The sequence below is a fragment of the Pseudochaenichthys georgianus genome, chromosome 15 (genome assembly GCF_902827115.2).
Source record: "Pseudochaenichthys georgianus chromosome 15, fPseGeo1.2, whole genome shotgun sequence".
NCBI lineage: Eukaryota > Metazoa > Chordata > Actinopteri > Perciformes > Channichthyidae > Pseudochaenichthys > Pseudochaenichthys georgianus.
Genome location: NC_047517.1, coordinates 28,659,609 through 28,686,438, shown reverse-complemented (window position 1 = coordinate 28,686,438; position 26,830 = coordinate 28,659,609). Strand labels below are relative to the sequence as shown.

The following is a 26,830-nucleotide window of genomic DNA, read 5'->3' as shown; positions in this document are numbered from 1 at the left end:
GATCAAGGATATCTCTCTGAAGTAAGACTTATATCCTCCAGTCAAGGATTTGGACGTGTTTTTAGTTACTTATTAATTTAGACATTGTGACCTTTGTATTTGAGGTTCTGCTGTTCACGTTGAAAGCATTGGTGTTTAATTCAGTCAAATGTCATGAAGGCATTAACAGTTCATATAAACTTGTGACCTAAGATTTTCAATGACATAATTACTGTTTAGCTATGTTAGTTTGACAATAAAGAACCTTGAACCTTATGAGGTTAAATTGTTAACATAGGTTCAGGAGCATGGCCACGCCTAAAACTCCGCCTCGAACCATGGCCACCCCTACTTATATCCGGCAAAACTTCCAGACACTGCTTGTCTCCAGCCTTTCAAAGACTGACAGCCAGACCGTGATTCACGCCGCGCGTCGTCACGGTTCAAACAAGCTAAACGCTACCTCGAGAACATTCAACTCACCATGGATCCCGAACTGCAGATCAACTCAACGGAGTCAGATGAAGATCTCTTCGACATCGGCTACCCGCCATCCACGGTTCAGCAGTCGGATCTAAGCCAAGCATCCGAACGGAGCCGCGTGCGCTCGGCAATCAGTGTCCCACACACCAGCCGCTACCGCTCCCACTCACGCTCCCCCAACGAGATACCTCCAACTCCAGACAGGTCCCAGACTTCGTCTACTCCGCCAGCGAGGGCAAACAACCGGGGCCACAACAGGCACAGCACAGCCAGCTCCAATCTCCCCACCAACGGCAGCCTGTCTCATTAGCAGCCCCCGGCCACTCGCAGCGGCGCACTCGACACACCTCTCAGACGGAGCCGCGCTCCGAAACGGAGCCCGAACTCAGGAGGTGGACAGTCATTCAACTTGAACGTTTCCTGAAAGAAAACGGCATCCACTTTCACTGAAATGACAACAAGGCTAGACTGTACAAAGCCTACAGCAGCACAACGGCAAGAACAACGAGACACACAGCTCTTCCTGCTGCAGAGCCAACCACCGCGCGGCGCGCGCGCACCACGGGTCGTGACGTCACAGGCCTCCGTCCTCCTCCTCGGACACAGCCCGACTCACCAGCACCCCCTGGTGGGGGCCAGGTCGTATTGCCCTCTGTGCCTGCTCTCTCTGTGTCTGACATGTCGCAGCTCATGTCAACCTTTCTCTCGTCCCTGTGCTCACAGGCTTCACAAAATCCCCTTGCACGTACATCCTTCATACTTCATCCCTCCATCCCTTCTTCTTCTCTACCTTCAGCAGTCCACAGCAACCCAGCTTCTGCTTACCTTCCTCCTTTAGCAGCTAACCCCGTAGCAACAGCGCCTCACCCAGTAACCCAAGGGGCCATGCTACATGCTAACCCATTTGCAGACTCTTACCCAGTACCTTCTTTTCCAACTGGTCTATCCTTTCCCCCTCCCCCAACACCCAAACGTTTTTCCTCCCTGTGCAACCAGCTACACTCTAGCCACAGCAACACCACCCATCCAGCCAGCCTCCTCAGTCCTAGACTTAGCTCAGCTACTACAGCCATCAATCATCGACACTAGCCAGCCTAGGAAAATGCAGACCAACTTTGGTTTAGTACAGCTGCGAAATCCATCAGCTCTGAGGTCTAAGGACTTAACCCCCGCAGAGTTCGCCCTAGCTTTTTCCCTTTACCGCAACGTCATCTACTTAGTCTATCCCACACGCAGAACCGAGTTAGACAAGTACCTCCTCATAGAGCTCGACATGGCCTTACGCTTCGGAGGCTCAGGTTTTTACACCTACACCTCACTCACTTCCCTCTCTATCATGCAACGCCTCAGACCTCAACCGTCTATCACCCGCAGGGAGGCAGGATGGCGTGTAATAACTTCAATGAGCTAGGCTGCTTTCTCTCTAACTGCCGCCTAATTCACATCTGCTCTTTCCGCGGCGTCGCTCATACCAGGAGCACCTGCCCCAACAACCCAACCTAACATTTATGGCATAAACTTATTTTCCCTTTAGAGTGTAACGGAGGCCCGGTTCTGGGCAAACCGCACGCGCATCATTCTAACTCCTCAATGGTAATGTTTAGTTGGATTTAGAAGTGAAGATGTAGTCATTTGTTCTGGGCATTTCATTTTCAAGCCACATGTTTCTGGTCCAGAAACACTTTCAGAACATCCCGCACATTTTGGGGGCATTCTCAGAACATTATTAGAGCCATTTCTCCCGCATCGGCGCAGCGTCCACAGCAGCTAGACCGGGCATCTCTTATCCAAACCATCCAGGCCCTCGGCCGCTGGTCATCCCAAGCGTACCACGCTACATCCGCAACAATCTAATCGACGTCAGACATGCACACGCTCAACTCAGCTGCTTTTAATCCGACTCTTTTGGGGGACCGTAATCAGCCCGCGCAGACCATGCCGGAGACGGAACCCCCGCTCTGAGTCTCCCACTAAACGGACCACAGCTCGTCCTCCCAGATCATCCCTTCACCCCCCTCATATCATTCACATGTTACTTTAATAAACTTACAAACATCACACTGTTGTGGCGTGGTTCCTGCTAGTGAAATGAGGTTGAATTGTTAACATAGGTTCAGGAGCATGGCCACGCCTAAAACTCCACCTCGAACCACGGCCACCCCTACTTATATCCGGCAAAACTTCCGGCCACTGCTTGTCTCCATCCTTTCAACCCACCCTCCCTCTCCCTTCTACCATACAGTTCCCCTTCCGACTCACACCAAGCGATACATCCATCCCTTCTTCCCTCCCTCCCCTCAACATCCCTACATCCTTCATCCCTTCATCCCAACATCCTCTGCCCGTCACCATTTATATTTAAACCATGCATATTTATATACTGTGTGTATACTAACATTTTAATTCCAGGTATCTATCGTCTGGGGGTCCGTAATCAGCCCACGCAGATCATGCCGGAGACGGAACCCCCACTCTGAGTCTCCCACTGCACGGACCACAGCTCATCCTCCCAGATCATCCCTTCACCCCCCTCATATCATTCACATGTTACTCCAATAAACTTACAAACATCACACTGTTGTGGCGTGGTTCCTGCTAGTGAAAGACTGCAAAAGTTCACGCTCTTTCTAATTCTGAACTTTTTAGAGAATATGTCAGGCTTCCTTACATAGATCTATAATCTTGCTGGGATAATGCTGAGAATAAATATTACAATTAAAATGGAAGATGCTACTTTATACTCTGCTAAATAGATCTGGTTATCAAACGTCACAATTGTTCTTGTACACTACAGATGGAAAATTAGCTCGCTTTCTCTCTTCTCAATTAAAGGCCGGACCTGCTAACTCCCCTTGTTGCTTCCGTTTGCAAAGATTCTGTCTCTCTCAGACTTCTTTGACATTCACTGTTCCCAGATTTACAACATGTGGCATAATCACTACTACACACAAAAAACTTCTATCCATCAAGTACTTTAGGTCAAAGTAGCACAACAGATTTAGTCTCAAACTTCCATTGTATACTTGTCAAACCTCTTCCTTCTAAAACGGTCAAACATTTGCACTCCTAAAATCTACTTCATTAAAGAAAAACGTTTAAAATCTTACCTTATTGAGACTCTCTTCACTTGGTCCATTATTAGAGCTTTCTTGTTGGTAGTGATGTTACGTACTGCGCCGCGGCTTCGGAGCGTGGTTCGAGTAATCCAGATTTGGTGAAGCGTGTATCGAGCATGGATGTATAATAAGAACACAGTTGAGATATATCGGCCTGTTTTACACACTTTCAGCTCAAAATGAAGCCTCATGAGATGAACCCTTTTGCGAACCAATTGTCTGGAAAGCTTCAAAGCTTCATAAGCCTTCATCTCGCCATCACTACTGATTATATCGAATCAACATCACGACTATTTTCAAGACTTCTTTAACCAGCTTAATTTCTCCACTTTCTTCTCAACCCATCTTGCCACCATTTTGTTTTTTCCTGGTCTTTCTAGGATAAACAAATTGCTTTTGTATTTTCTTCTTTATTTTTATTTTCTTCCCCATTCCCTAAACCTCTGGCCCTTTTCCTTCTTCTCCTCACTTTTTCAAGTAGACTGGGCATAGTTTAGTGTAGTCTATGCCTGCCTCCCATTGGTGTGACAACATCACTGCTGATTCTGCATACATCTTGTGTTATATATAAAAAAAGGATTCAAATAAATAAGTAAAAAATGTTTATCTGATAAGTATTGAATCATAAACAAGGTGTGCATCCTGATGAGGACTTCAGCTCTACTGCCTGTTCTACATGACTGACGCCCAACTGTGAGTTTGGGGGTGTTTCTCAATCGTGAGGATGCTGGCTTGGTAGTCGCGTACTTTCAAGTCACTTCCTTCAGAAACGAAGCAAGTATGCTTCCAAGCCACGGCTTCGGAAAACGAAGAAGAATGGAACAGGCTAACAAGTGTGCCACTCTCTCTAACGGTTTCAACATAAACTGTACCGAAAATAAATACCTCACGATATCTATCTAATTATGAACTTGCTTTACTTTCACGGAATGGGCACTTGTAAATGTCTATAACTATGTATCCTGTAAATATAATGTATAATGTCCTTTATTGTAGAGATGCACGATAATTATTGGCCCGATAATTATCGGTCCGATATTAGGAATTATGACGTCATCCCGATAAACCCGATACCAGTATTAATAGCCCCGATAATATACAATATATTTTTTGGGTAAAAAAAAAGAAAAAAATACTGCGGTGTGGGTGGATTGGGATGAGGGGCGCTTGTTTTTCACTCGGCTCCTCCCGTTTTGCCAGTACTGTGGTATTAGTGGTTTAGGAAGAGGGGAGTTCTTCACAAATCCAGCGCTCCCTAACTCATGCCTGGCTGTGACGTAAATGGTGAGCGGCCGTGAAGCCAGGACAGTAAACAAACATGTCGTCGGTGGCATAGATATATATAAACACTAGATGGCTCATGGGAGATTTTCCAGCGTAGCTGACCGGCCGCCATCTTGCTACAGTCAACAGTTACTCTGATTCGCGTTATGGTAGCTGTTGTAAGGTGAGTGATCTGCACAAAAATACTCTTAACTCGCTGAAATCTTGACTGATTTACAAACGGTTTGGTTTATTATAAACATTATTAGTATGGCTATGATACAGGATGCTTGGACATGTTGAAATTGCAGCTTTTCTTTCTGTATGTGGTTGTATTTATTAGCTGGCTAATAACAAGAGGCTGTGAGTGAGACCTAGTATTACAAAGTTCACCCAGCAACTTTACACCAGTGGGAGAGGCAGAACTGCTCTTTCTTTTCAACATAACTTAAGTTACACATGATTTCTTCCAAGTGGTTTGGCTTGTTAAAAACATCTTGCATTATGATACAGGAATTTGCTGGCTTTGTGTTTACAGAAGTACCTGACTATGCAGGACTTTTGTGCAGCCTACGGATGCTCCAATCGCCGCTGTCTGCAAACAAGAACCCGTGGGATCACCACATATGTTTATGTTTGCTCAGTCTAATAAACCCATAACATGGTTGTGAAAGAATACCAAAGCTGAGGCTGGACGATGATTGATTGTTAGTGTGCCATGTGTCACTGTGTGTCTTATTGGTTTTGTGGTATACTGTATTTTATTTTATTGTGTGCAAGACACATTTAAAACAAATAACCTTGAACCTTGAAGCCCCATCTCTCCCCACCTGCTCCTGCTTCCTACATCCCCTCCACACCACACCAAGTTGTTCTTCTTAATAATAATAATACATTTATGTTGGGGGGCCGCCTTTCATAACACCCAAGGACACCTTACAGGGGCATAGGGGCAATATAGGGAACAATTTAAACAGTGGATTTTGTGATATATCAGCCGGGGTGAGTCAAGACAAACCACAAATGGACTAAAGAAGGACATATGGTACAGTTTATATTATTCTTGGTCTTTTTTCAATAACATATTTCAAAGGTTCTGGATTTGTTTACAAATCTAGAAACTAAATACAACACTAGGATGATATGAAGATCTCATGTCAAAAATAATTGTGATAAATTAGACAGAACTGGCCTGTCTGTGAGCACATTTTATGTTGGTTTGGTTCTTCTGATAAAGGTGTGAATATCTAAATAATATACCAACATATGCTATTGTCATTAGTTGTGTCCCTGTTCTTCAAGCTAAGGCATTGCTCAATTAACAACTCTTGGTTTACAGAGTGGTAACATGAGACCGATTTTTATATATAAAATATAAATGTATTTTAATTTTATAATTTATTTATAATTTATTTTAAATATTGACAATATAATAAAATAAATGGAAATATATACACCGGCAAATATTTAATATAAATACCTTGTGTGTGTGTATAGCTATTGCTTTATCTGATTAATGTTATTTTCATATGAAAGTCCATGATTATAAGTATGCAGTATCATAACTACATCTTTGATGTTTATAAAAAACCAAACCGTTTGAAAATCGGTTGAAAATTGAGCAAGCTATGGTTATTTAAATAGTAAACCATAATGTTATGAATGAGAGCACTGCCTGTAGCAAGATGGCGGCCAAGTGGCAACGTCGGTCTCCATTGGCCAGCAGCGCGTGTGAGCCATCTAGTGTTTATATATATCTATGGTCGGTGGTATGGGCGTTGGAGCTATGTGCAACTCAAGGCATATGCTCGAACCGGAGCTGCCTGGACGCTGCAATTGTGACGACCCCTCCACACCACGTGGGGTGCCGTCTGGTTGTGGGTGTGCTTTGTGGGTGTTCACAGGTTCATGGCTGATGAGTCGCACCGGTGGGAGGATACCTGCCTGATGAGCTGCACCTGGAAAGGAAAAGGATATAGGAGAAGCCCAGCCGTTACGTCGCTCTGTCTCCTCTGGGCACTTGTCCTGTGCCAGCGTCAGGGACCTGTTGCTGGTTCTTGTTGCTTGTTTGTTTGTTTGTTTGTTTTGAATAAATGAACATTATATCATACCCCTCGTCTCGCCTCCCCGCTTTATGTTGCAGCCCAGGAGCCGGGTTGTAACACAATCATGTTGCGCACTATCCGTACTGACTTTTCGTACAATGTCCCACTGTCTGGCTTCCTGCATAAAGTCAAGTGCTCGGCGCAGTTGTGACGAAATGTCGCTCCTCTGTTTTCATTTAAACAGCTCCTTATATCCGTTAGCGCAGCTAGCTAGCACCAGATGCTAACAACAACAATGCACGTAAGGTCTCTCTCTCGCTCGCTCGGGCCACACATACACACACCCTCCCGGTCCTCCAGATGGCCAGTCGGTGCCTGCCGGTGAGCGTGGAAGTGTGGTCTGCCACAAGCGGGCGGCAGAAGCGGGGCTGTCAGCATCAGCTTGTAGATGGTATTTTAAACTCGATGCGCTCTGAAACTACGGGGCGGCCAAGGAAAAAAAATACACATGCGTTAAAATAATTAGTGGCGTTAATTTTTAATTTTTTATTATCGGTATCGGTCTTGAGAAGCAGGAAGTTATCGGTATCGGTTTAAAAAAAACAATATCGTGCATCCCTACTTTATTGTTTTATGTTTCATGTGGAACCTATATGCTGCAGGTCTCCCTTGAAAAAGAGATCTATGATCTCAATGGGACCAATCTGGTTAAATAAAGGTTTGAAATGAAAATGAAATGAAAATGAAATGAAAATGAAATGAAAATGAAATGAAAATGAACACATTTTTGGTGATAACAAACAAATGTAACAAAGTAACATATTTACCAACACATGTTCTACGCCGTTGTCACTACATACTTACATTTAAATGTGTGCTGCGTCGGTTCAGCCATTCTCCTCAAGGGTTTTTGAAATTGGTCCGTGTGCAAAGCATTGTGGGGATTTTAAAGACGCGAAGTCTACCCATGTGCAGCCTCGAAATTTCCCCCAAACCAAGGACGCGGCCTCGGTGGAATTCCAAGTATGCTGGAGATTGGAACAGTCCTTCGGCGGCACTCGATGAAGTAGCATCCTTGAAATATTGGCTTGGAAGCTAGTATCCTTGAGATTGAGAAACGGCCACGGTACGTCCGCACGGCAGCCTTGTTGAAGCTTGCCGGTGGTCTGGCGTGAGACCAACAACCAATCACAATATTAATCTCCCGCCCCGGACACACAAGCACGTGGTTTGATTGGCTAGCGCTTGTACTGGCATATGATTTGATTGCCTGGCGCTTCCGTCGACGCTTGAAAAGTTGAACTTTTCTCAACTTTTCTCTAGCTTAATTTTTACATACCCCATTAGTGAGGTTAAGGTTAGCTAGCAACACGTGCTTCGTAGTTAGCTAGCTATCTTAGCTAATTCAGCTAACAGTTAACCAATTAATGTACTACTACTTAATACATTGAAAGCACTAATATGTTACATACGCCTACCCCTATGGACTTTTATTCCTACGTTCAGTTACTAACGTTACCTTAACTGCACTTCTTGGTCACTGTCCTGCCTCTCTGGTGAAGGTGAACTGAACAACGTGTTACATTCCGCTGGCGCTGCGGAGCTTGGCTTGTGGTGCTCAGGTGATCCTCGAAATTCCCCGTTTGCCATCATTTGGACACAAACAGCCATCCACTTGTAAACACTGAGGACTGAGGAGGATCTCTCGATGTAAATAATATAGTACTGGCATTCGTTGTTTACATCTTTTAGTGGATATTGTCATTGATCAGCTTCTGACAAACACATGGTAAATAAAGTCACTAATTTTCCGACTTTATGAAAGATGACAAACACCACATGGATGCACATTCCAGGTTTTTCTTCTTTCAGGGCCAATGAGAAGCACAGTAGGGGCGGGTCTTCGCATTATTAAATAATGCAGCAAGCGTTATAGTCGTCCACATCTGATGAAGTGTGTGAAAATTCAAGTCAAAGATATTGTGATTTTTTTGTTGTTATCCATATCGCTCAGCCATACTTGGTGTGTTAAGCTGTTCATGTTTAAATGTGTAATGTGGCATGGATTGTTTGAACAAGTTTGGTGTGATAAATGAAAAGCACCACAACCTCAGAAATTAAGATATTGTTCTTCGTCCAGTATTGCTTATGCCATAGATCAGTGATTCTCAAACTTTTTTCAATAATGTACCCCCTTTGAAAAAAAAATTGTACCCCCTGATCAGCACAAAAACAATTTGTTAGGCAATAAATGCCTATATAAAGAGGTACATACAGTGCTGCACCATCGGTGTCTGATTTATTAAAACAACAACCTTGTAACTGAGAAACACTTAAATGCTACATTTCAAATGTTTACAATCCATCACTAAATTCATGGCAAACCAATTTTAACATCATGCAATAACACTAAGACGACATTAGTTGCATTGAACTGATCTTTTTAATAAGTTGTACTTACAATATAGTGAGAAACATGGGCTTGTGCTTCACTGAGGATCTTTGTTATTCTCAGTGACAGGAAGGCCACTGCAGTTATTACACTTCGCGTTTTGAAATATGTGTAACTCTGTTAATATAAAACCCACTGCTCAAACTTCGTTAAAATTGGTATTTTTTTTTCCATCAACATAAAAATAAATCTCACGTACCCCCTGCAGTACCCCTAGGGGTCTGTGTACCCCCATTTGAGAACCACTGCCATAGATAATAAGAGACCAGGTAACAGGGGAAAGAGACGTTCCTTGAAGGAAGAGGGAGGGGGTACTGAGTAGGAAAAAGGGGAAAGGGGAAAGGAAACACCAATTACAGTTATAATATTCCGGTAGTTTATTCATTTTACAATGGATATTGATCGTAATATTTATTGTATATGATATTACTCGCCAAAAGAAAATTAATTATCCGCCGGCCGGGTGGGGAATTCCGGGACCAGGCCGCCGCCATTAGGGGAGTCCCAAATGGTGACGTCACTGGCTGTGTTTTCGCTCCACCGAAAGTCAACACAACGTAGCAGATATGGCAGCGATGGAGGAATTTCGCAATGAGATCGACGTTTTGAACGATGAATTTGACTATTCGTCGGGAGATGACATTGATGTGGAAGCATCTACAGTTACCAGGCATCCCATGGCCTATGCTTATGAACCGATTCGGTCGAATAGAGTGGCATACGATCCGGAATAAAACATTTTAAAAAACACAATGCTAACAGTGAGCCTCTGAATTAGCCCCGAGCGAAAATGCTAACCTATTACTGCACCGATAGCTCCCTTATTACTTATCCTAGCCGCACATCCAACACATCGTTTATGATCGCAAGGAGACACAGAATCTAACGGTGCCCACCTCAACACTGGAAGATACAAACTCGCGAGGTTAAAACGTACATCAAAACAAGTGGCGCTAGGTACTAACATACGCCAGGCTAACGGCTTACCTTCCTCATTGTCTGGTCTTCAATGGCATTACAACGATAAAAACGATGATGTAGTTAATCCATAGGTTAATATCCAATGGGGCTGTGTCCCCTTTGAAATGTTCTGATAATCTATAAGCAATACAACTGCAATTCCGTTATCTGCTGTCCGCTCTGTGCTCCGTGCGCTCTGGGTCCTGCAATACCATCCATCAATAGCAATACTAGCCTTTTTAGGGCTGTTTTCGACAGATGAGCTTGTGTATGCCAGTTTAATTAGTTGAGCTATAGAACACCCCCAATTCTCTATTGTGCGTCATAATAATAGCTACCATTTAGTTTGGACGCGATTGCGTTAATTAATAAGGTCACACTGTGTCAGTAAATACATGTGTGAGCTAGTAATCTGGTAGTGCTGCAATATTTACCTCTCTCTCGGCAGCTGAAGCAACTCGTTTGGTGGCTCGAACTTCACGTTTGTTGACACTGTCATTGTCTTGCGCGGCCGACGTGCTGTATCTTAACTACTGTATATCTCTTGTGTGAGCAGATGGTAGAAAGTGCTTTGCTTAAGAAACCTGGAGGTGATGATGTCCTGGAAGAGTACAAGTCAGAAAATTCACTGAAGCACAGCACTCGGAGACAGCTTGTCAACATATTGGCTAGCCATATGACTGAAATGCATGGGTAAGTATTTCTGAAACGCATTGTTCTTAAAAAAAAATCTAACTAAAATGGTTTGTTAAGAAGTATGGTAATGGGTGTTCTAAACGTGTGGCATTGAAGGAACTTAGCTGTGGAGCTAGCAACATTACTGGGGCATTTTGATTTAGTTTTTGTTTTGTCTTTGCTCCAAAGGAGGATTCCTTCCCGTAAACAGAAGAAGTATGCCCTGGGAATCATTAGTCTCTTTCCGTCCCTGAAAGATCCCTTTTCTCGAAAAGGCTATGTAAGTTTAAACTTTTTTTTTTTTAATCGCAGCTTTGGACTTAAGTTTATATGATTGAGTTACTTATTAAACGTTACTTCTTAAAATCTGGTGTCATATTTGGTTTCTCTTTAATACTGATATAAAAAATGCACGCCATATTATGCTACAACATTTGAAGTTAGTAATAATGTTGCAGAAAAACTTAAAGATAAATGAGTGATAGACCTTTCTAATATTTTTTAAAATGTCTTAACAGGAGCACTTCTACGATGGGGAAAAAAACACAGAATATTTATCATGGCGCCCCAGGACCATGTCCAGAAAGAATCGGACAACACGCAGTCAACAGGCTGTGCCAGCCACAGTTCCTCAAGCACAAGGACCGAACCGCCCAAGATCAGCACCCACAGTGCCTCATCAGCTTGATGGAGATGCTTGCAGGGAGGCGTTATCCTTTCTTGTTCACTCTCCCGATGAAGCAAGTGTGTTCGAGAAGATGAAAATAACCTTACAACATCGCCAGGACTTAGTGCGTGACCCACAGCGAACTGCAGATGTCTTTAAAACATTTCCACGTTTGTTAGATGTCAAAGGACTGGTGAGTTTTACATTTTACTAATTTAAAGTCCAGTCTTTAAACTCTAATCTTTAATTTGGTTGGGTGCAAGCAATTAAATGCTTAATATATTTGCATCTGTGTATAATCAACAGCTAACTCAAAACTTCCTGCTGCTGTTTGGTACTGAAACAGCCTGCAAGATGTTTGAGAAGTGGGACACTGCGTTCAAGATCAAGATTATCAAAGAAGCCAAACATCTGACTCAGTCAACAGAGCTGTGTCGACTTCTGAACGCTGCTGAGACACTTGCAGAGAACGATGACACCAGTAAGCTACATGCAGCCTTGGTTATATTCCAAATAGCTAGTGCTCTTTACTTTGTGCATTTTGAGGTAGACACTGACATTTTGTTGTTGTCTGATTTCTCCTCCTGATAGGCTGGGACAGTGACATGGCTTGTCTGCTGCTGCTCCTCTATCTCTTGCCACCCACTGCTGGACAGAAGAGGACCAAGATCAGTCCCAGTGATGCAGTGGACAAAATGGTCCACTTCCACAAGGTATGCATGTCTCATATTTTCTTCCCCCAGCAAGAAAAGGGAGGCGAAATCTAAACTGAACATTTTAACATTGCTGGATAACTATCCAACCTTTTACTTTACGGTGTTCATGTTTTTCTGATTTTCAGACGTGCTGCAGCATCAATGAGCACCTGCGGGGAAGAAAGGGTCAACAACCGTACATCCTGGCTGCTGGCCGAACCCGGAACCGGATTGACACCTTCTACATTGTAATCGACAAACCGCTCATACCATGCCAAGCCACCAGCTCATTGGGTGCTTTTGACGAACTGTTCAAATCTCACTATGTGTTCAACCTGTCCTACGAGGAGTCGTTGGTCCCGCTGTACACATTTGTCCAGACAACAGTATACAACATCGACATCAACACAACAGATGAGTCTCCCAGAATCCGTGAGTTGCGGGCAAAACTCTTGAACTAGGATCAAAACATGTACAAGTGTTTCATATGTCAAGCTGTACACAAGACTTGCCAGTCCTTGGTAAGCCATTTAAGAATCGATCACAGTTTCTATCCTAGCAGCAGGTTTAAGTTGGTTTGTGCACAAGATCGTTGTAGGCGTCAGTTTTTATCATATTCAGGTTTCAAAAAACATTTAAATAGTGTTCATGAGAGGGATTTATGTCAAAGTGGTGATGCAGCAAACTCTCCGTCATTTCTACCTATTTGTCACAGTCTCCAAGGTACTTCACATGTTGCTCAAACAAATGTCACACATGGCATAAATGCTGGGTGTTTTGAGGACAATGGATCACATCACAAGAACATACCAAAAATATTTGTGCTTCAATTGTTGCTAAACTCCAAGGAAGTACTATGGCAAGTAGTTTTGTTTCAACAATTGTTAGTGATTTGGAAGAACTTCCCACTGGACTGCACTACCAAGTTAAGCAAGAAATACTGTCTGCGGTGCCTACAGATGATCCTGTAAGACAGTGACCACCAACTGGCGGCCCGCGGGCCACATCCGGCCCGCCAGACATTCTCATCCGGCCCGCACGACGGGGGTGACTGGCGTTGGCGGAGAGGTTACTGCGTTCGCCCCCCACCCATTTATTTGTTTACAACGTCTCGTGAGTAAGGTACCGGAGTCCAACAGCAGTACCGGAGTCCAACAGAGAGGCAGCAGCTGCGGGACAGTTGACTGCATACTGCGAAACCTTCCCTCCCCTGAAGAAGAAGTGATCTTTCGTAGTGAAGAGTCTGGTTAATGCGCTCCGCATCACAGCAGTAGCCCCGCTGCGACAGAGTCCAACAGAGAGGCTGGAGCTGCGGGACAGTAGCCTAGAAGCAGGGTTGGGTTGTAACGGAATACATAACGGCGTTACGTAATCAGAATACAAAAATCAAGTAGGCTAACTGTATTGAGCTGGCGTTACATTTGAAAAACGAGTAATCTGATTACAGTTACTTTCGTAACCTGAAGTGAATACATTTTGGAATACTTATTGGAATTATTGGTGGAAAAGTTTCCTCACAAAATGTAATATTCATTACCGGCAGAATTGTGTGCACACTGCACAGTGCTGCAGCATGTCTGTGAGCGAGAGAGAGATGCAGCGTGTCTGTGAGGCCCCGCCCCCGCACGCAGATGAGAGAGAGAGAGATCTCTTTTAAAATATATTGAAAGTTAGAAACGGAGATGGTTAGATAAAATGTGCAAGATAACGTTTATGTAGCATTTCTATATTGTCCAGGGTGTCCGCGGGGTCTTAAAAAGTATTAAAAGTTGATAAATCAATTTAGCGAAAATTAAGGCTATTAAAAAGTATTAAACGGCATTTTCCAAGGTATTAAGAAGCAACGACAACATGAAACACCCTTTAATTTACTGAAACAACATGTCGGGAAACCCCCTCAAGGCGGCCCCATGCATAGCGTGCCATAAAATGCTGCTTCTTGTTTTAAGTTTCGTTGCCTTGCTCCGCTCTGTGGGGGGGGGTTATCTGCTGGTGGACTACCTGAGAGATATACAGCAGGAGAACACGCCGTCCACCGCGGAGAATAAACAGAAGGGCAACTATGACAACCATGCTCCGGGGTCTTCTTCGCTGCTTTTGGTGTATTTTGTGGCGGCAGCAGCGCCACTTACAGGCCTCGCATATGTACTACGGCATTTCCAGCATTTCCAGCGGTCTAGTGTGAACGGACACATTAATGAATCGAATGCGTGTGAACAGAAGACTTTTTTGCGTATGTGTTTTACTGTATGTGTTTTACTGTATGCGTCCTCGTGGGGCCGGGGTCTAAGCCAAACTATATCCGGTCACAGTGATCTGCTATTTTAAACTAAGGTCAACAAATATCGACCCTAAATATAGTCTATATTAAGAACGAGAAAAGTCTTAACATATCGTTTTTTGTAAACATATGACAAATGTGTGAGGGACGGTGATGACGTCAGAGCGAAGTTGCGATGAGGTCTTAAAATGTATGGAAAGGGTCTTAAAAAAGGTCTTAAAGGTATTAAATTTGACTTCAGGATTCCTGCATATACCCTGTTGTCGAAATGATGACATTTCATAACGGGATGAAATCAAAGTGAATGGCCTGCTGTTGCTGAATGCATGGGGCAAGTGACTGGAAAAAGTTTTAAAAGTTATTGCATCGTTTCAGATAATAATGATAATTCATTCTATTTAGGGGTGCCTTTCAAAGCACCCAAGGACACCTTACAATTCATAACATATTCCAAGGAAAGGTTTTAAGACGGTACAAAGAATGCAGTCCGGGTGATGTTTTTTATGTGGGGTGCAGATGAGAGAGCTGTCCAGAATGACACCAAGATGTTGTGTTTGAGTTCTTGATAAGCCATGAAAACAGTAAAATAAGTGTCTCCTGTGCACCAAAACATACCCATCTGTTATGGAAAAAGAAAGTATTCCAAAAGTAATCTGAATACTATTTATAAAATTCTGGGCTATATCAAAATCGCTGGCCCGCGATGGTGTCTATTGGTTACATTTCGGCCCTTGGACAAATGTAGTTGGTGATCCCTGCTGTAAGATCTAGATTAGAAGAAGGTCTTGAGAATTTTGAAAACCCATTTGAAAGCTTCAATACTGAAACAAAAAGGACAAAATATTTCAACCAGAAATGGGGGGGTTGTTGAGCCAGTAGAAATAATGTTAGGACATCGATTTGATACAAGACGAAATAAACAAACTGGTGCATATGATCAAGTTCCAGTGAAAGACACTTTCGTTTACATTCCAATTTTGGAGACAATCCAATTTATGTGCCGGAATTCGGACATTTGCAAATTGCTTGGGGAAACAACAGCTTGCTTTACAAATTCAGATTTACTATGATGACTTTGAAACTGCTAACCCACTGGGTTCAAAACGAGGTGTTCACAACATGGAAGCTCTCTATTTTGTCCTCAGAAATCTGCCACCAATGTTTAACTCTGTTTTGATGAACATCCATTTGGTTGAACTGTTTCATAGTGAAGATGTGAAAAAATATGGCTTTGATCCTATTCTGCAGCCTCTGATTAAAGACATCAAAAAACTCGAAAGTCATGGCCTTGACTTGCCATTCTCTACTGAGAAAGTCCATGGCACTATATGTCAGATAACTGGGGACAACTTGGGGATGCATGGAATTCTTGGGTTTACAGAATCGTTTAATGCACGTCATTACTGTCGCCTGTGTTTGGTCGAAAAAGTTGATGCCCAGACTGTGTACAATGAGGATAACCACAAGATAATCTTGCGTGGAAAAGAGCTTTTTGAAATGCACTGCAATGAGTTGCAATCAGATCCACAGACCTTATCAGTATTTGGTTTAAAAAATAATTCAACTCTCAACAACCTACAGTTCTTTCATGTTAGTCACAATTATTCTTTGGACATAATGCATGACATTCTCGAAGGGGTTGCTCAGTTCGAGATGAAGTTACTTTTCGAGTTTCTGTCAGAAAATCTTTTGTCAAAATCTGATCTGCTCTCTAGAATTTATGCTTTTGACTATGGGTACTTGGAGCGCAAAAACCGTCCTACAAGGATTAACTTGGACAGCATTGGCAATAATATAGGCCTCAATTCCATTCCGACTCTTTGTCTTGTGAGAAACATTCCTTTGCTTTTTGGTGACATTGTGCCAGAAGGAAACAAAAACTGGCTTTTGCTGCTGCTTTTACTGCAGATAATCAACATCATATTTTCTCCTTCTGTTACATTAGGCATGACTGTGCTTTTGAAACATCTGATAATGGAATATCATGACTTGTTCAAACAGCTGTATCCACATAGAAACCTAATTCCAAAACATCACTTTATGATCCACTATCCATCTTGTATTAGAAAAATAGGACCCCTGATACATATGTGGAGCATGAGATTTGAAGCAAAACACAAAGTCTTCAAAAACACTCTAAAAAAACTTCAAAAACATCACAAAATCACTTGCCGAAAAACATCAAATGTCCATAGGATATCATTGGGATACATCACCTTTAAGCCATATTGCATATGGACCACTGAAACCATTTAATTTGGATAAGGATAGTGAGAGGTTTTCTCAAGCTCTGCATGCTGCTGTACCAAAAGACATCTTCTCTACTAATTGGGTCACAATCAGTGGGACAGAGTACAGGACAGGACTAGTCCTTTGCGTTGAGGATGGAATGCCTGTTTTTTGCAAAAATAAACAAGGTCCTTTTAGTTGATGGTGCTATCTACTTCCTTGTGAAAAAGCTTGTGGTTGACCATTTTAGTGAACATTTGCATGCCTACAAAGTATTTGAAAGTGATGAAAAAGATGTAATCAAAGCAGAAAGCCTTGTAATATATAAGCCCTTTGACTTACAAAGTGCTTATGGTGGAGATGAGAGTGAATATGTCGTGCCTTTGTTTTATTTTTAAATGTGCATATACTGTATAGTTGTGTACATAAGCTAGTCCTCTCTGTTTGTCACATGTCCTGACCAGTTGTCAGTTGTTTGTTTTGAAAAACAAAATGTGCATTATGCCGTGCTGGATAGAGCGGAGAGACACATTATCTGTAACATGTTTACGACGCCTGTTAAGTGCAGATGCTGTAATCTTTGCAGTGTTTAATAAAAAAGGACAACATTGAGAGTTTGTAATGATTTATTAAATATTCTTAAGTCTTGTGGAAGTCAACAAATGTATCTAAATGTAAATAGAGCTAATAGATTTAACCTATAGAGATTGTGTTTTTCTTATAGTAACAATTATTTGTGTGTACAGTGCATTGATTAATATTGTAAAATAATACCATTTCAGATGTAAAACACTGAAGGTTCAACATTAACACTCACAGTGCAGGGGAATAACACAATTTAGTGTTAAAAATACACTTTCCTGTGTAATTGAACAACTTTCTAAATAGTATAAATCAACACTCCCAGTGTAAAGCAATAACACAATTGAGTGTTAAAAATGGTTATAAAACAACACTGTCAGTGTTAGATAATTAACACTATTAAAGAGTTAAAACATTAACACTTTCCAAAGTGTAACTTTAACTCCCAATTGGTGAGGATTATATAAACACCAAGTAAGTGTTGATTTTAACTCTATAAGAGTTAAATTAACACTTATGATTTTGCTGTGTACTAGTGCTTAAAATAAGGCTTTTTAGCCTTGAAGTGGATGTTTTATAGACAGGTCCCTTGTATCTAGTTAAACATAACTAAAATAAAGACAAAGTTGCTTATCAAGACAAGGCAAGTAACATTTACTTGAATTAAGTCAAATCTTCCATAGAAAGCACTAGATAAGCTATTTAAACTAAAATCAAGATTTAGAATCTAAATATAAGATTATTAGACTTGGTTAGATCTGTAGTTTTTGCAGTACAAAAATGTAACGGTTGGGTGACTTGATATGTTGCATCAGAGACCTTGCCAAAGTTTTGTAATTTTTGTGTATCCTTCCCCTCACATTTGTGTTTTTTCTAGTCTCCAAATATGGAATCTGATATCTAACACAGTTATCGATCGATTACTTTTACAATCATAAATGTTCTTTTAATACCTAGCACTGACTGTCAGAACTATGATTTCAATGTTAATGCATGGATAAACTAAAGAAAGAGACGTTATGTTATTCTGTGACATGGAGGTCCCGAGATTGTCGAGGTGTATATACTGTCTCATGAAACATTGGCACTTTACTCACAACACTTTACAAATTGTGGTAGCTGAGAGTGTTCACATCACGAGTACCAATGTTTTTACACTCTTCGCTGGCAAAACAGGATTGAATTAATCCCTTTATCTTTTCAGTTTTAGGCTGGCTTTTTTGTCAAATGCAGACATGCAGTAAATTGAACTCTCAAAGTTCTGTAGAAAGAGAATAAAAAAAGGTACGAAGAAATATGGAAAACTGCCAAAGCTTATTTTACTCTTTCCCTTTTGGTCCTTGGCAGGTATATATTTCATAATGCAGGGATAGAAAGGAGCTCAGTGTAGCATAGATGGGCAGGCAACAGATTGTCTTTAATTGAAAGTTGACTTTACTGAAACGTTTGTTTTTTGGTTGGTTGTTACATTGAAGCAAGCTTGTCTTTTTCTTGTGGCGTGTGAGTGAATAGTCATGCAAGAAAATTAGCTATCACATTTTGGCACAGCTGTGTGGCATTCATATTCTGTTTTGATTTCCAAAATGACAGTCCCAAGAGATGGTAGAGAGCTTTAGACGGTTTATTCATCTACCAAATATTTGTTTGTTGAGTCCTGTGCATGACCTCTCATAAGGGAAAAGGCAGAAACTGTAGATAGGCAAGCCGTTTGTCTGAGTCTAAAACTTGTTTACTGTTGCACTTCAGCGCTGTTAGGTATCTCTTAGAACTTGAACACTTTTATCTTCTTAGGGAACTACAGACATTTTATTTGCACAGGCCGGATAAGAGAAGAAGGCAAGCATTCTATGATGTTATGGTTTGGATCTTTCCGGTTGCCGAACTGTTCACACTACACCACTAGGCAATTTCACACTACAAAACTCTGGGGTTTTGATAATCTGTGTTTTGAAATGTCCAACAGAACATTTGTTCCCTCTCTTGAACTTTGCTTCCAAATCCTTCTCCACTAGCAGCTTGTTAAATAAATGTTTTGGAGATGCATACGAAAATAAATGTGTATTGCCTTTACTAGTCAGTGTTTTTTTTGTTTTTTGTTTGTTTGTTTTTTGTTTACTTTTTGAATTGTCTCCGATTGTCGTTTTCTGCTGCTTTTACCAACTGACAATCCATTAAAAAAATGTTGTGGTATGTTTGTAGTAGCACTACTCCATTCTTTTGTCTATTTATTTTTACTGTTTACTGTTTTACTGTTTATGTTGCAGCTTTAGATATCCAGTCAAAAGATCAATTGCACAACAGTCTCATCCCACTCCCACGCTCTCTTTCTGAGCCCAACAGAAGCAGAGATGACCAGAAAGCAACACCGCAGCTCCTCTTTTTGCCTGCAAGGCTCATCTGTCAGTCATACCGTATGCAGTACATTCACACAAACACAGACAGACACACAGAAATACAGAGACTGGACGTTTTAACAAAGTGATTTATGATCAAAAAGAGTAATTTTACACATTTTCTCCTGTTGTTATTGTGGCAAAAGTATATCCGAAAACAGTGAAGGCAGAGCTGCGATCCAGGGGAAATAAATCACACGCCAAAATTCAGGGTAAGCGATATGTTTTCCTGTCAGTTTGACTGATAATATTAGATGGAGTGAACATATTTTTCGTAATGCTAGTTGAGTGTTGAGAATGCAATGCTGGTTGGTCGGCCTACCACTTTGGTGTGGAATAAAATATCTCACTAACTGTTTGATGGATTGAAATATCTGTAAATATCATCATCTGTAAGGAACACTGTTGATTCAACGGTGTTGAATTTGGGAGTATTTTGTTGTGTGTGGGCATTCTTTGAGGTTAAGAGTTCAGAGTGTTTATGAAAAAAAAGGAGTTAAAAGGATTAAAACATTGAGTTTTTACCAAAGGTCATTTGACGTTTCCTAATGAATTTGATCATTCTCTGACATACCTTCTTGCAACATTATGAGGTTTGGAATATGTCGTTTCAAAGGCCCCGTGTGTAGGATTTAGTGGTTACTAGCAGTGTGAGAATGTAAGTTGTGTGGTTTAATATCTAGGTATAAACCAATTCAATTGCTCATTAAGTTTGTATGATCCGCTAATTGTAATAGTTTCACATTATTGTGGAGGTCCTAATTTTAAAGCTGATTTGTGTGTTTGCGTGTTTTGTATTCTTTCAACTCAAAGGGCTATTTGCACATTGCAAAAAGACGATTATATCCTTGACAATGAAAATAATCTGGGAATGTGGAGTAAGAAAGAGGGGAGGTCACCTAGCATTTGTAGCCTATTTTAAAGAAAAAAAAATGTCTTGTTATGGATCCAACAAATCTACATCAATATGTCGAACAGATGTGTCAGCATTAAACTATGGCACTTGAGTCATTTCATATTAACCACAAAATATTCAAAAGAGAATTGTGCTAGGCCTTTTTTATTTGATGCTGACCATCTTTGTCTTTTCAATTCCCTGTAGCACTTAGAAATTAATTCTCATTCAAGAATTTATTTAATTATTTGTATGGTACGGATTGATGCGTCTTCTGTTTACACACCGATTGAATGATATTAAGAGTTATTTATTATAAACACCTTTGTGATAAATCATAAATCACTCATTGTAACGCCAAGGGCTTGCCTATCAAGAAAACATCTGATTAATTATACAGTGTGTTCCTGTGTAAATGCATGTGGGGTTTTAGAGACAGGCATAGACAATATGACACAGAGGAAGTGTGTTTCTCCACTACAAAGTATTGCTAATCTGCCAACATCTGTAGCCCAGGAAATGCTTAACAAGTGCCCCATCATTATAATCATCGGACATGCTGTTTATCTCTCTTTTTAAAACAATCTTTTCTTTTGTCGTCCTTTATCATTTAATAAAGAGAAAGGATAGGGATCTACTCAAACCATGATCTGATATTTACGATAATGTAATTTTGTTTTTAAATGTAGGACTAGTCGTATATTATATGGGCTGGGGTTTGAAATCATCACAGACAGTGTGAGACACAAAACTTCTGCTGACAAGTGCGAAGCAATCATTCTTAAAATCACATAAGTTCCGGCAGTCTATCTGGCAGCTCAATAATGAACATTAATGTATCCTGCTTTCAAATCTCCTCATGGACTTCGATTCATGTTTTGAATTTCTTCGAGAGGCCCGTCAATCAAGTCTGGGCAGTCCATTTCTATACATAATTTTAGCTAGTCAAAATGTATAAAGAAATACTTGAGAAATATCAAAGTGAAACCATTAATACTGTCATGATGATGATACCCTCAGTATTTGATTGCAAGGCGAATACATTGTCTGGCCACATTTAATTATTATTCGTAATAATAATAATAATACATATTATGTTGTTATTTGTATTCTAATTTATTTATCAGGTAACAACACTGTGATCAAGATTTATTTTTGCAATAGAACTCTGTACAGCAGAGAGAAAGAAAAACAATAACGGCAGATGTTTTTCTTTAGGGTTTTGCGCAGGCTGTAAAGACAGATTATTTTTCTTGACTGCAGTTTTTTGTCACTACTGCTGCCACCTGATCTCTTCACCTTTCCTGGAACACAAAACATGTCAAACCTAGCAACAGCTCAGACCTCTCAACAAACACAGGGACAAGTTGAACTGATAGGATCAATGTTCGGTGATAAAAAATATTTCTAGCAACGTCTTGACATAACTAACAAATCTTCGCTAATGGCATAATAAAAGTATATAATGTTACATTTCCCTAACTACTTGACACATCCTGCAAAATCATTTTAGAGCAAAGACAAAATGATCAATGACATAACCACTCAATTTTGTGATCAGGTAATATTCCTGTTTAAACATGTTCAAAATGAATTGTGTCTTTACTCATCAGTCATCCACTCCATTCCACTACGTTGTGCAAAACCACTTCATATTGCTTTCTTGCGTCATCTTAAGCTTTGAAATGAAGTCAAATCGAGAAAGACATTTTTGAACCACAATCGTTTAAAAGGTAGGGCAAAGGGAAGTAGGCTCAGGTCACAGACCAAAGTCGGCCCAGATGAGAGAGCGTGGAGGTTGATAAGCCTGGAGTACAAGGTGTACTCCTTTTCCATTTAGACTGCCACCTCTTCTGTCTACACTTCCCCCAGCAGGCTTCTACCTCATACCTGCTAAAAAGGGCAGCTTTCATCATACCTTTTATCGATCCTCACAAACTTCATGCTGGGGGTGTGGGTTCACAGGAACATGAGCAGCAGTCAAAGACCAATGATAAAAGGTCTACACTAGTACTTTTCTCAAGTGTATATAGTTTGAAGATGGTGACTAAAACTAAGCTAATAAATAATTCCGGCCCACTGGTGCTCAAGAATATTATGTCAGTTAAAGATCGAGCCAAGGTTCGTGTATATATTCATGCTGTTTTTGTTGATGGTGACAAAGCTGCTGTTGCTAATAAACATTGCGTCTTTAAATTACAACATAGCAAAGATAATGTAGATGATTGGCTTACTCTTGGTTATTATCTTAAGTGGTTTTGGGTAAAGGTTGGGGCCTGGACTCTGCGTTTTCTACATTTACAAAAAAATCTATTTCATGTGAGTTGGCTGACTGGAATTACCATACTGGCCACTTCAGCAATGGGTTGCCTCATGCCTCAGGTCATGATAAAGAGATCATACTATTCATATTTTTTGTTTTAATAGGACGTTCATACTTAAACATGCCCCAAAGCTTCTTGTATTGTGGCTTTTTATTGAGAAGTGTCTTGGGAGCCTGGTTTTCCGCTTTCAGAAGTACACACAAATACAAGGGTAATTTACCGGCGCTGCCCTCTTCTGGCTAAGGTCATAACTCATAAATAGACAACAGTTCATCAACATCAGTAACTGCACCTTCTGCCCCGCTCCTCCATCCCAAGGGTTTGACGCTCTGTCCTCTCTTTTTCATCCTGTTCTTGCATTCCCTTGGAAACATCATATCCTGTAATGGTCCTTACTTCCACTTCTGCGCCAGTGATGCCCAGCTCAACATTTCCACTAAGTTTATCAACACTGCAGCTAACTCCAATCTGAACAACTGCCCCACTGAAACTAAACCATGGATGCAAGCCAACTTCCATTTACAAAACTAAACTGTGATAATCAGACATGATCATCATCATCATCATTCCCAAATGCCTCAGCAACTTTTGCCTCAGCATCAATAACTCCACTCTGTCTCCCTACCCACACATCCATATTGTCAACAACAATCACATAGCTGGTTTCTACCCATCACTATCTTTCTTTACTGCAGATACTTTAATTTACTTCCAGAATTGAGTACTGCAACTTTATTCCTAATGGATCATCAAAGTCCAATGAACTCCAGTGCATACAGATCTGGTAATCAGTTCACCCCGGTTATTCCGAACTTTCATTGGCTCCCTTTCCCACAACACATCTAATTCCAAAGAGTTTCCGCTCACTCAAAATGGCCCCCATAACCATGCCCCCTGCTACCCCACCACCTTGCCCCACAACCACACCTCTTCCCACAGCTATCACTAGTCTGATGCCAACCTCCTGTCTGTAAATAACGTTTTCATATTTTTAGTGTTGATGATCATGGTAACCTAAAGTAAATCTCTAATCAAGATGATAGAATCCATTATTCATTTTTTTGTTGATTTGTTGGTTGATGCTGGTGCTCAATTGAGCTGACCTTATTCTGGATCAAACTCGACGAGACTCGATAAGACTAATTCTATATCTCCTCACAGGAAAAAGGGACGTGTGTTTGACATTATGCAACGACAACAGAGAAAAAGTCGGTCTCTGAAGTGAGGTAAGGCTATTGCAGTTATCGAGCAATCAAGTCAACCCCAGAATATCCTTTATAGATTCCCAAATGGGTTGAAAATTAACATCTAACGAGCAAAGCCAACAATGGGATTTCATAGAAGACTACACAACCCACTCACTGCAAACCCAGGGTGCATAAATGGAACACTGCTCTGCGTTATCAGTGTAATCACTGTTGACTTCAACAGAATAATCCAGAAAATGTTAAATATTCTGTTCAGAAGTAAACCTACCTCAAATTGGGACAGGGAGAATATTGGTATGACTGCGAGAGCATTAGCATTATAATGGCAAAACCTACAATAAAATCTTGTTTACAAAGCGTTAAGTGAAGTTTAATTTTCTAATTTCAGTAAATAATTTGATAATTTGAGCTGAGATGCAAACAAGCATTGAGTGTGTAATGGTAGGGGAAGAAAATAAGCAAGCAAGACTCAGTCATGGGTGTATTCAAAGCCAATGGGGTCGATATACAAACCAGTCCCAGTGGAAATACATAGCACTACAGATCTCTGCAGCACATAGTCAGCCCTTATTAAAAACCAGGGTCAGGCAAGTCTCTGCTGAGTATCATAAACCTTTAACGTCTTTGTGTTTAATTTTGTGTCTCATATTAACAAATAATTTACTTTTATTAGTGGAAACCTTATCACTATTAAAAACAAGTCACCATTTCACATGTGTTTCTGCGCTTTCAAAGGGGAGATCCCCTTTATCAGCCATTATGATTAATGAGATTTCGGCCCAATCCCAAACCACTCCCTCGACCCTACCCCTCCGTGATGGAGTGAACTCCGTCTGTAGCCACACTCACAGCTCAACGAGGCTCCCTCCTGTCAGATGGAGGGAGTAAATACAGCAGCAAGCTTTGGGACGACCTCCCCTCTCTCCGGCAGAAACAGGAAATGCCGTAACTGTATGTAACAACGGTTTCAAATCAGCATCTAGACAAAAAGTTTAAATTAATAACTCAAATAAAATTCCAAACATCTTTCATTGTGTTTCAAAGCTCTTTTAGTTTTAAACCTGATGTTTATAAGCTTCTTAGTTTTTGCAACGGTCTGTAAATATACACAACTTTATAATAAAATGCTGTAGTGCCGAGAGATATGGAGTCAGAGGCGGTGCATCGAAGGTGCAAAAGGGAACTTTAATGAGGAGCAGAAAAGGAGATGTTGCTGGCATGCAGTCCGAATAGACAAGAGAGAGATAAAGGAAGGAGGACACAGTATATGCCCCGGAGGTACAGTAGGCATTAGTGTCCGTGCGGAACAATACCCCCAACCTGTAGTTCCATGATTGAATTATGTACCAGTGGTTAAATAGGTGGTCACCACACAAGCCCCCCCAGAATTCAAACATGGCAAAAAATATATATCCCCACGTCCGTGGAGGAAGCACCACAAGGGCCGAGGACGGTGGGGCCGCAGGTGAGGACCGGGCCATGGAACGGGCCACGAAAGGGGGCCGCAGGAGAGGGCAGGGGCCCTAACGAGAGCGAGGGCACCCACACCGGGGGCGGGCCGTCGTAAGGGGGCCGCACTAGGTGTTGCGGAGAACCCAGCAGGAAAGAGGGCAACCCGGCCGCAGGCAGACGCACAACGGCGGCGGGCATGAAGTCCTCGGCAGGCGTCGAGGTATCCCCGGAAGAGAGGAGCAGTCCCCCTGGGAGGAAGGAGCGCAACCCGGCCGCAGGCAGACGTGCAACGGCGGCGGGCACGAAGTCCTCGGCAGGTGTCGAGGTATCTCCGGGAAGCAGGAGAGCAACCCGGCCGCAGGCAGACGTGCCGCGGCGGCGGGCATGAAGTCCTCAGCAGGTGCTGAGGCATCACCGGGAAGCAGGAGAGGCCAGACAGGGTCCCGGAGCGCGCCACCCATGGGCCGATGGAGCATGGGCGACGTCCGGAACTGTCGAGGCGAGAGGGGGTCCAGGAGTGCGCCACCCAGGCGTCGATGAACGTGAGTGGCGTCTGGATATCCCCGGAAGGCAGGAGAGGCCAGACAGGGTCCCGGAGCGCGCCACCCATTGGCCGATGGAGCATGGGCGACGTCCGGAACTGTCGAGGCGAGACGGAGTCCAGGAGTGCACCACCCAGGCGTCGATGATACCGTGAGTGGCGTCTGGAACCGCCGTCGAGGTGGTGAAAAAAATGAGAGTGTCCACATGAGGTCAACCGGCTGGTCGAACCTCCTCTCCGGCACCGGAAAAAAAATTGTTAACAGTCAGATGTCAACACGTCGTTAGTTGCTAGCCGTTAGCTGCCGCTGTTAGCCGTCAGTCATCGTTGTTATCCGTTAGCTGCTAGCCGTCGTTAGCCGTTAGCTGTCGTTGCTAGCCGTTAGCTGCCGCTGCTAGTTGTCGTTAGCTGTTAGCCGTTGTTAGCCGTCGGTAGCTACTAGTTGTCGTTAGCTGTTAGCCGTTGTTAGCTGTTAGCTGTCGTTGTTAGCCGTCGGTAGCTGCTAGTTGTCGTTAGCTGTTAGCTGTCGTTGTTAGCTGTCGTTGTTAGCCGTCGGTAGCTGCTAGCCGTTAGCTGTAGTGGTTAGCTGT

The 26,830-nt window shown here is 42.0% G+C and overlaps 1 protein-coding gene across 1 annotated transcript; it reads left to right on the top strand.

The window, feature by feature from the left end:
- Positions 1–1,564: 1,564 nt before the first annotated feature.
- On the top strand, positions 1,565–12,796 carry LOC117459423 (uncharacterized). The gene is made up of 7 exons (XM_034100203.1): positions 1,565–1,760; positions 1,997–2,055; positions 10,855–10,991; positions 11,163–11,253; positions 11,947–12,112; positions 12,283–12,353; positions 12,482–12,796. The coding sequence occupies exons 1-7, from the start codon at positions 1,565–1,567 to the stop codon at positions 12,794–12,796; spliced, it is 1,035 nt and encodes a 344-aa protein (XP_033956094.1).
- The last annotated feature ends 14,034 nt before the right edge of the window (positions 12,797–26,830 follow it).

Excerpts from the sequence above, each read along its gene's own strand:
- LOC117459423 (XM_034100203.1), top strand. The coding sequence starts at position 1,565 with ATGCAGACCAACTTTGGTTTAGTACAGCTGCGAAATCCATCAGCTCTG. Across the intron at positions 2,056-10,854 it reads ATCATTCTAACTCCTCAATG|ATGGTAGAAAGTGCTTTGCT; the intron begins GTAATGTTTAGT and ends TTGTGTGAGCAG. Across the intron at positions 11,254-11,946 it reads CCTTTTCTCGAAAAGGCTAT|CTAACTCAAAACTTCCTGCT; the intron begins GTAAGTTTAAAC and ends TATAATCAACAG.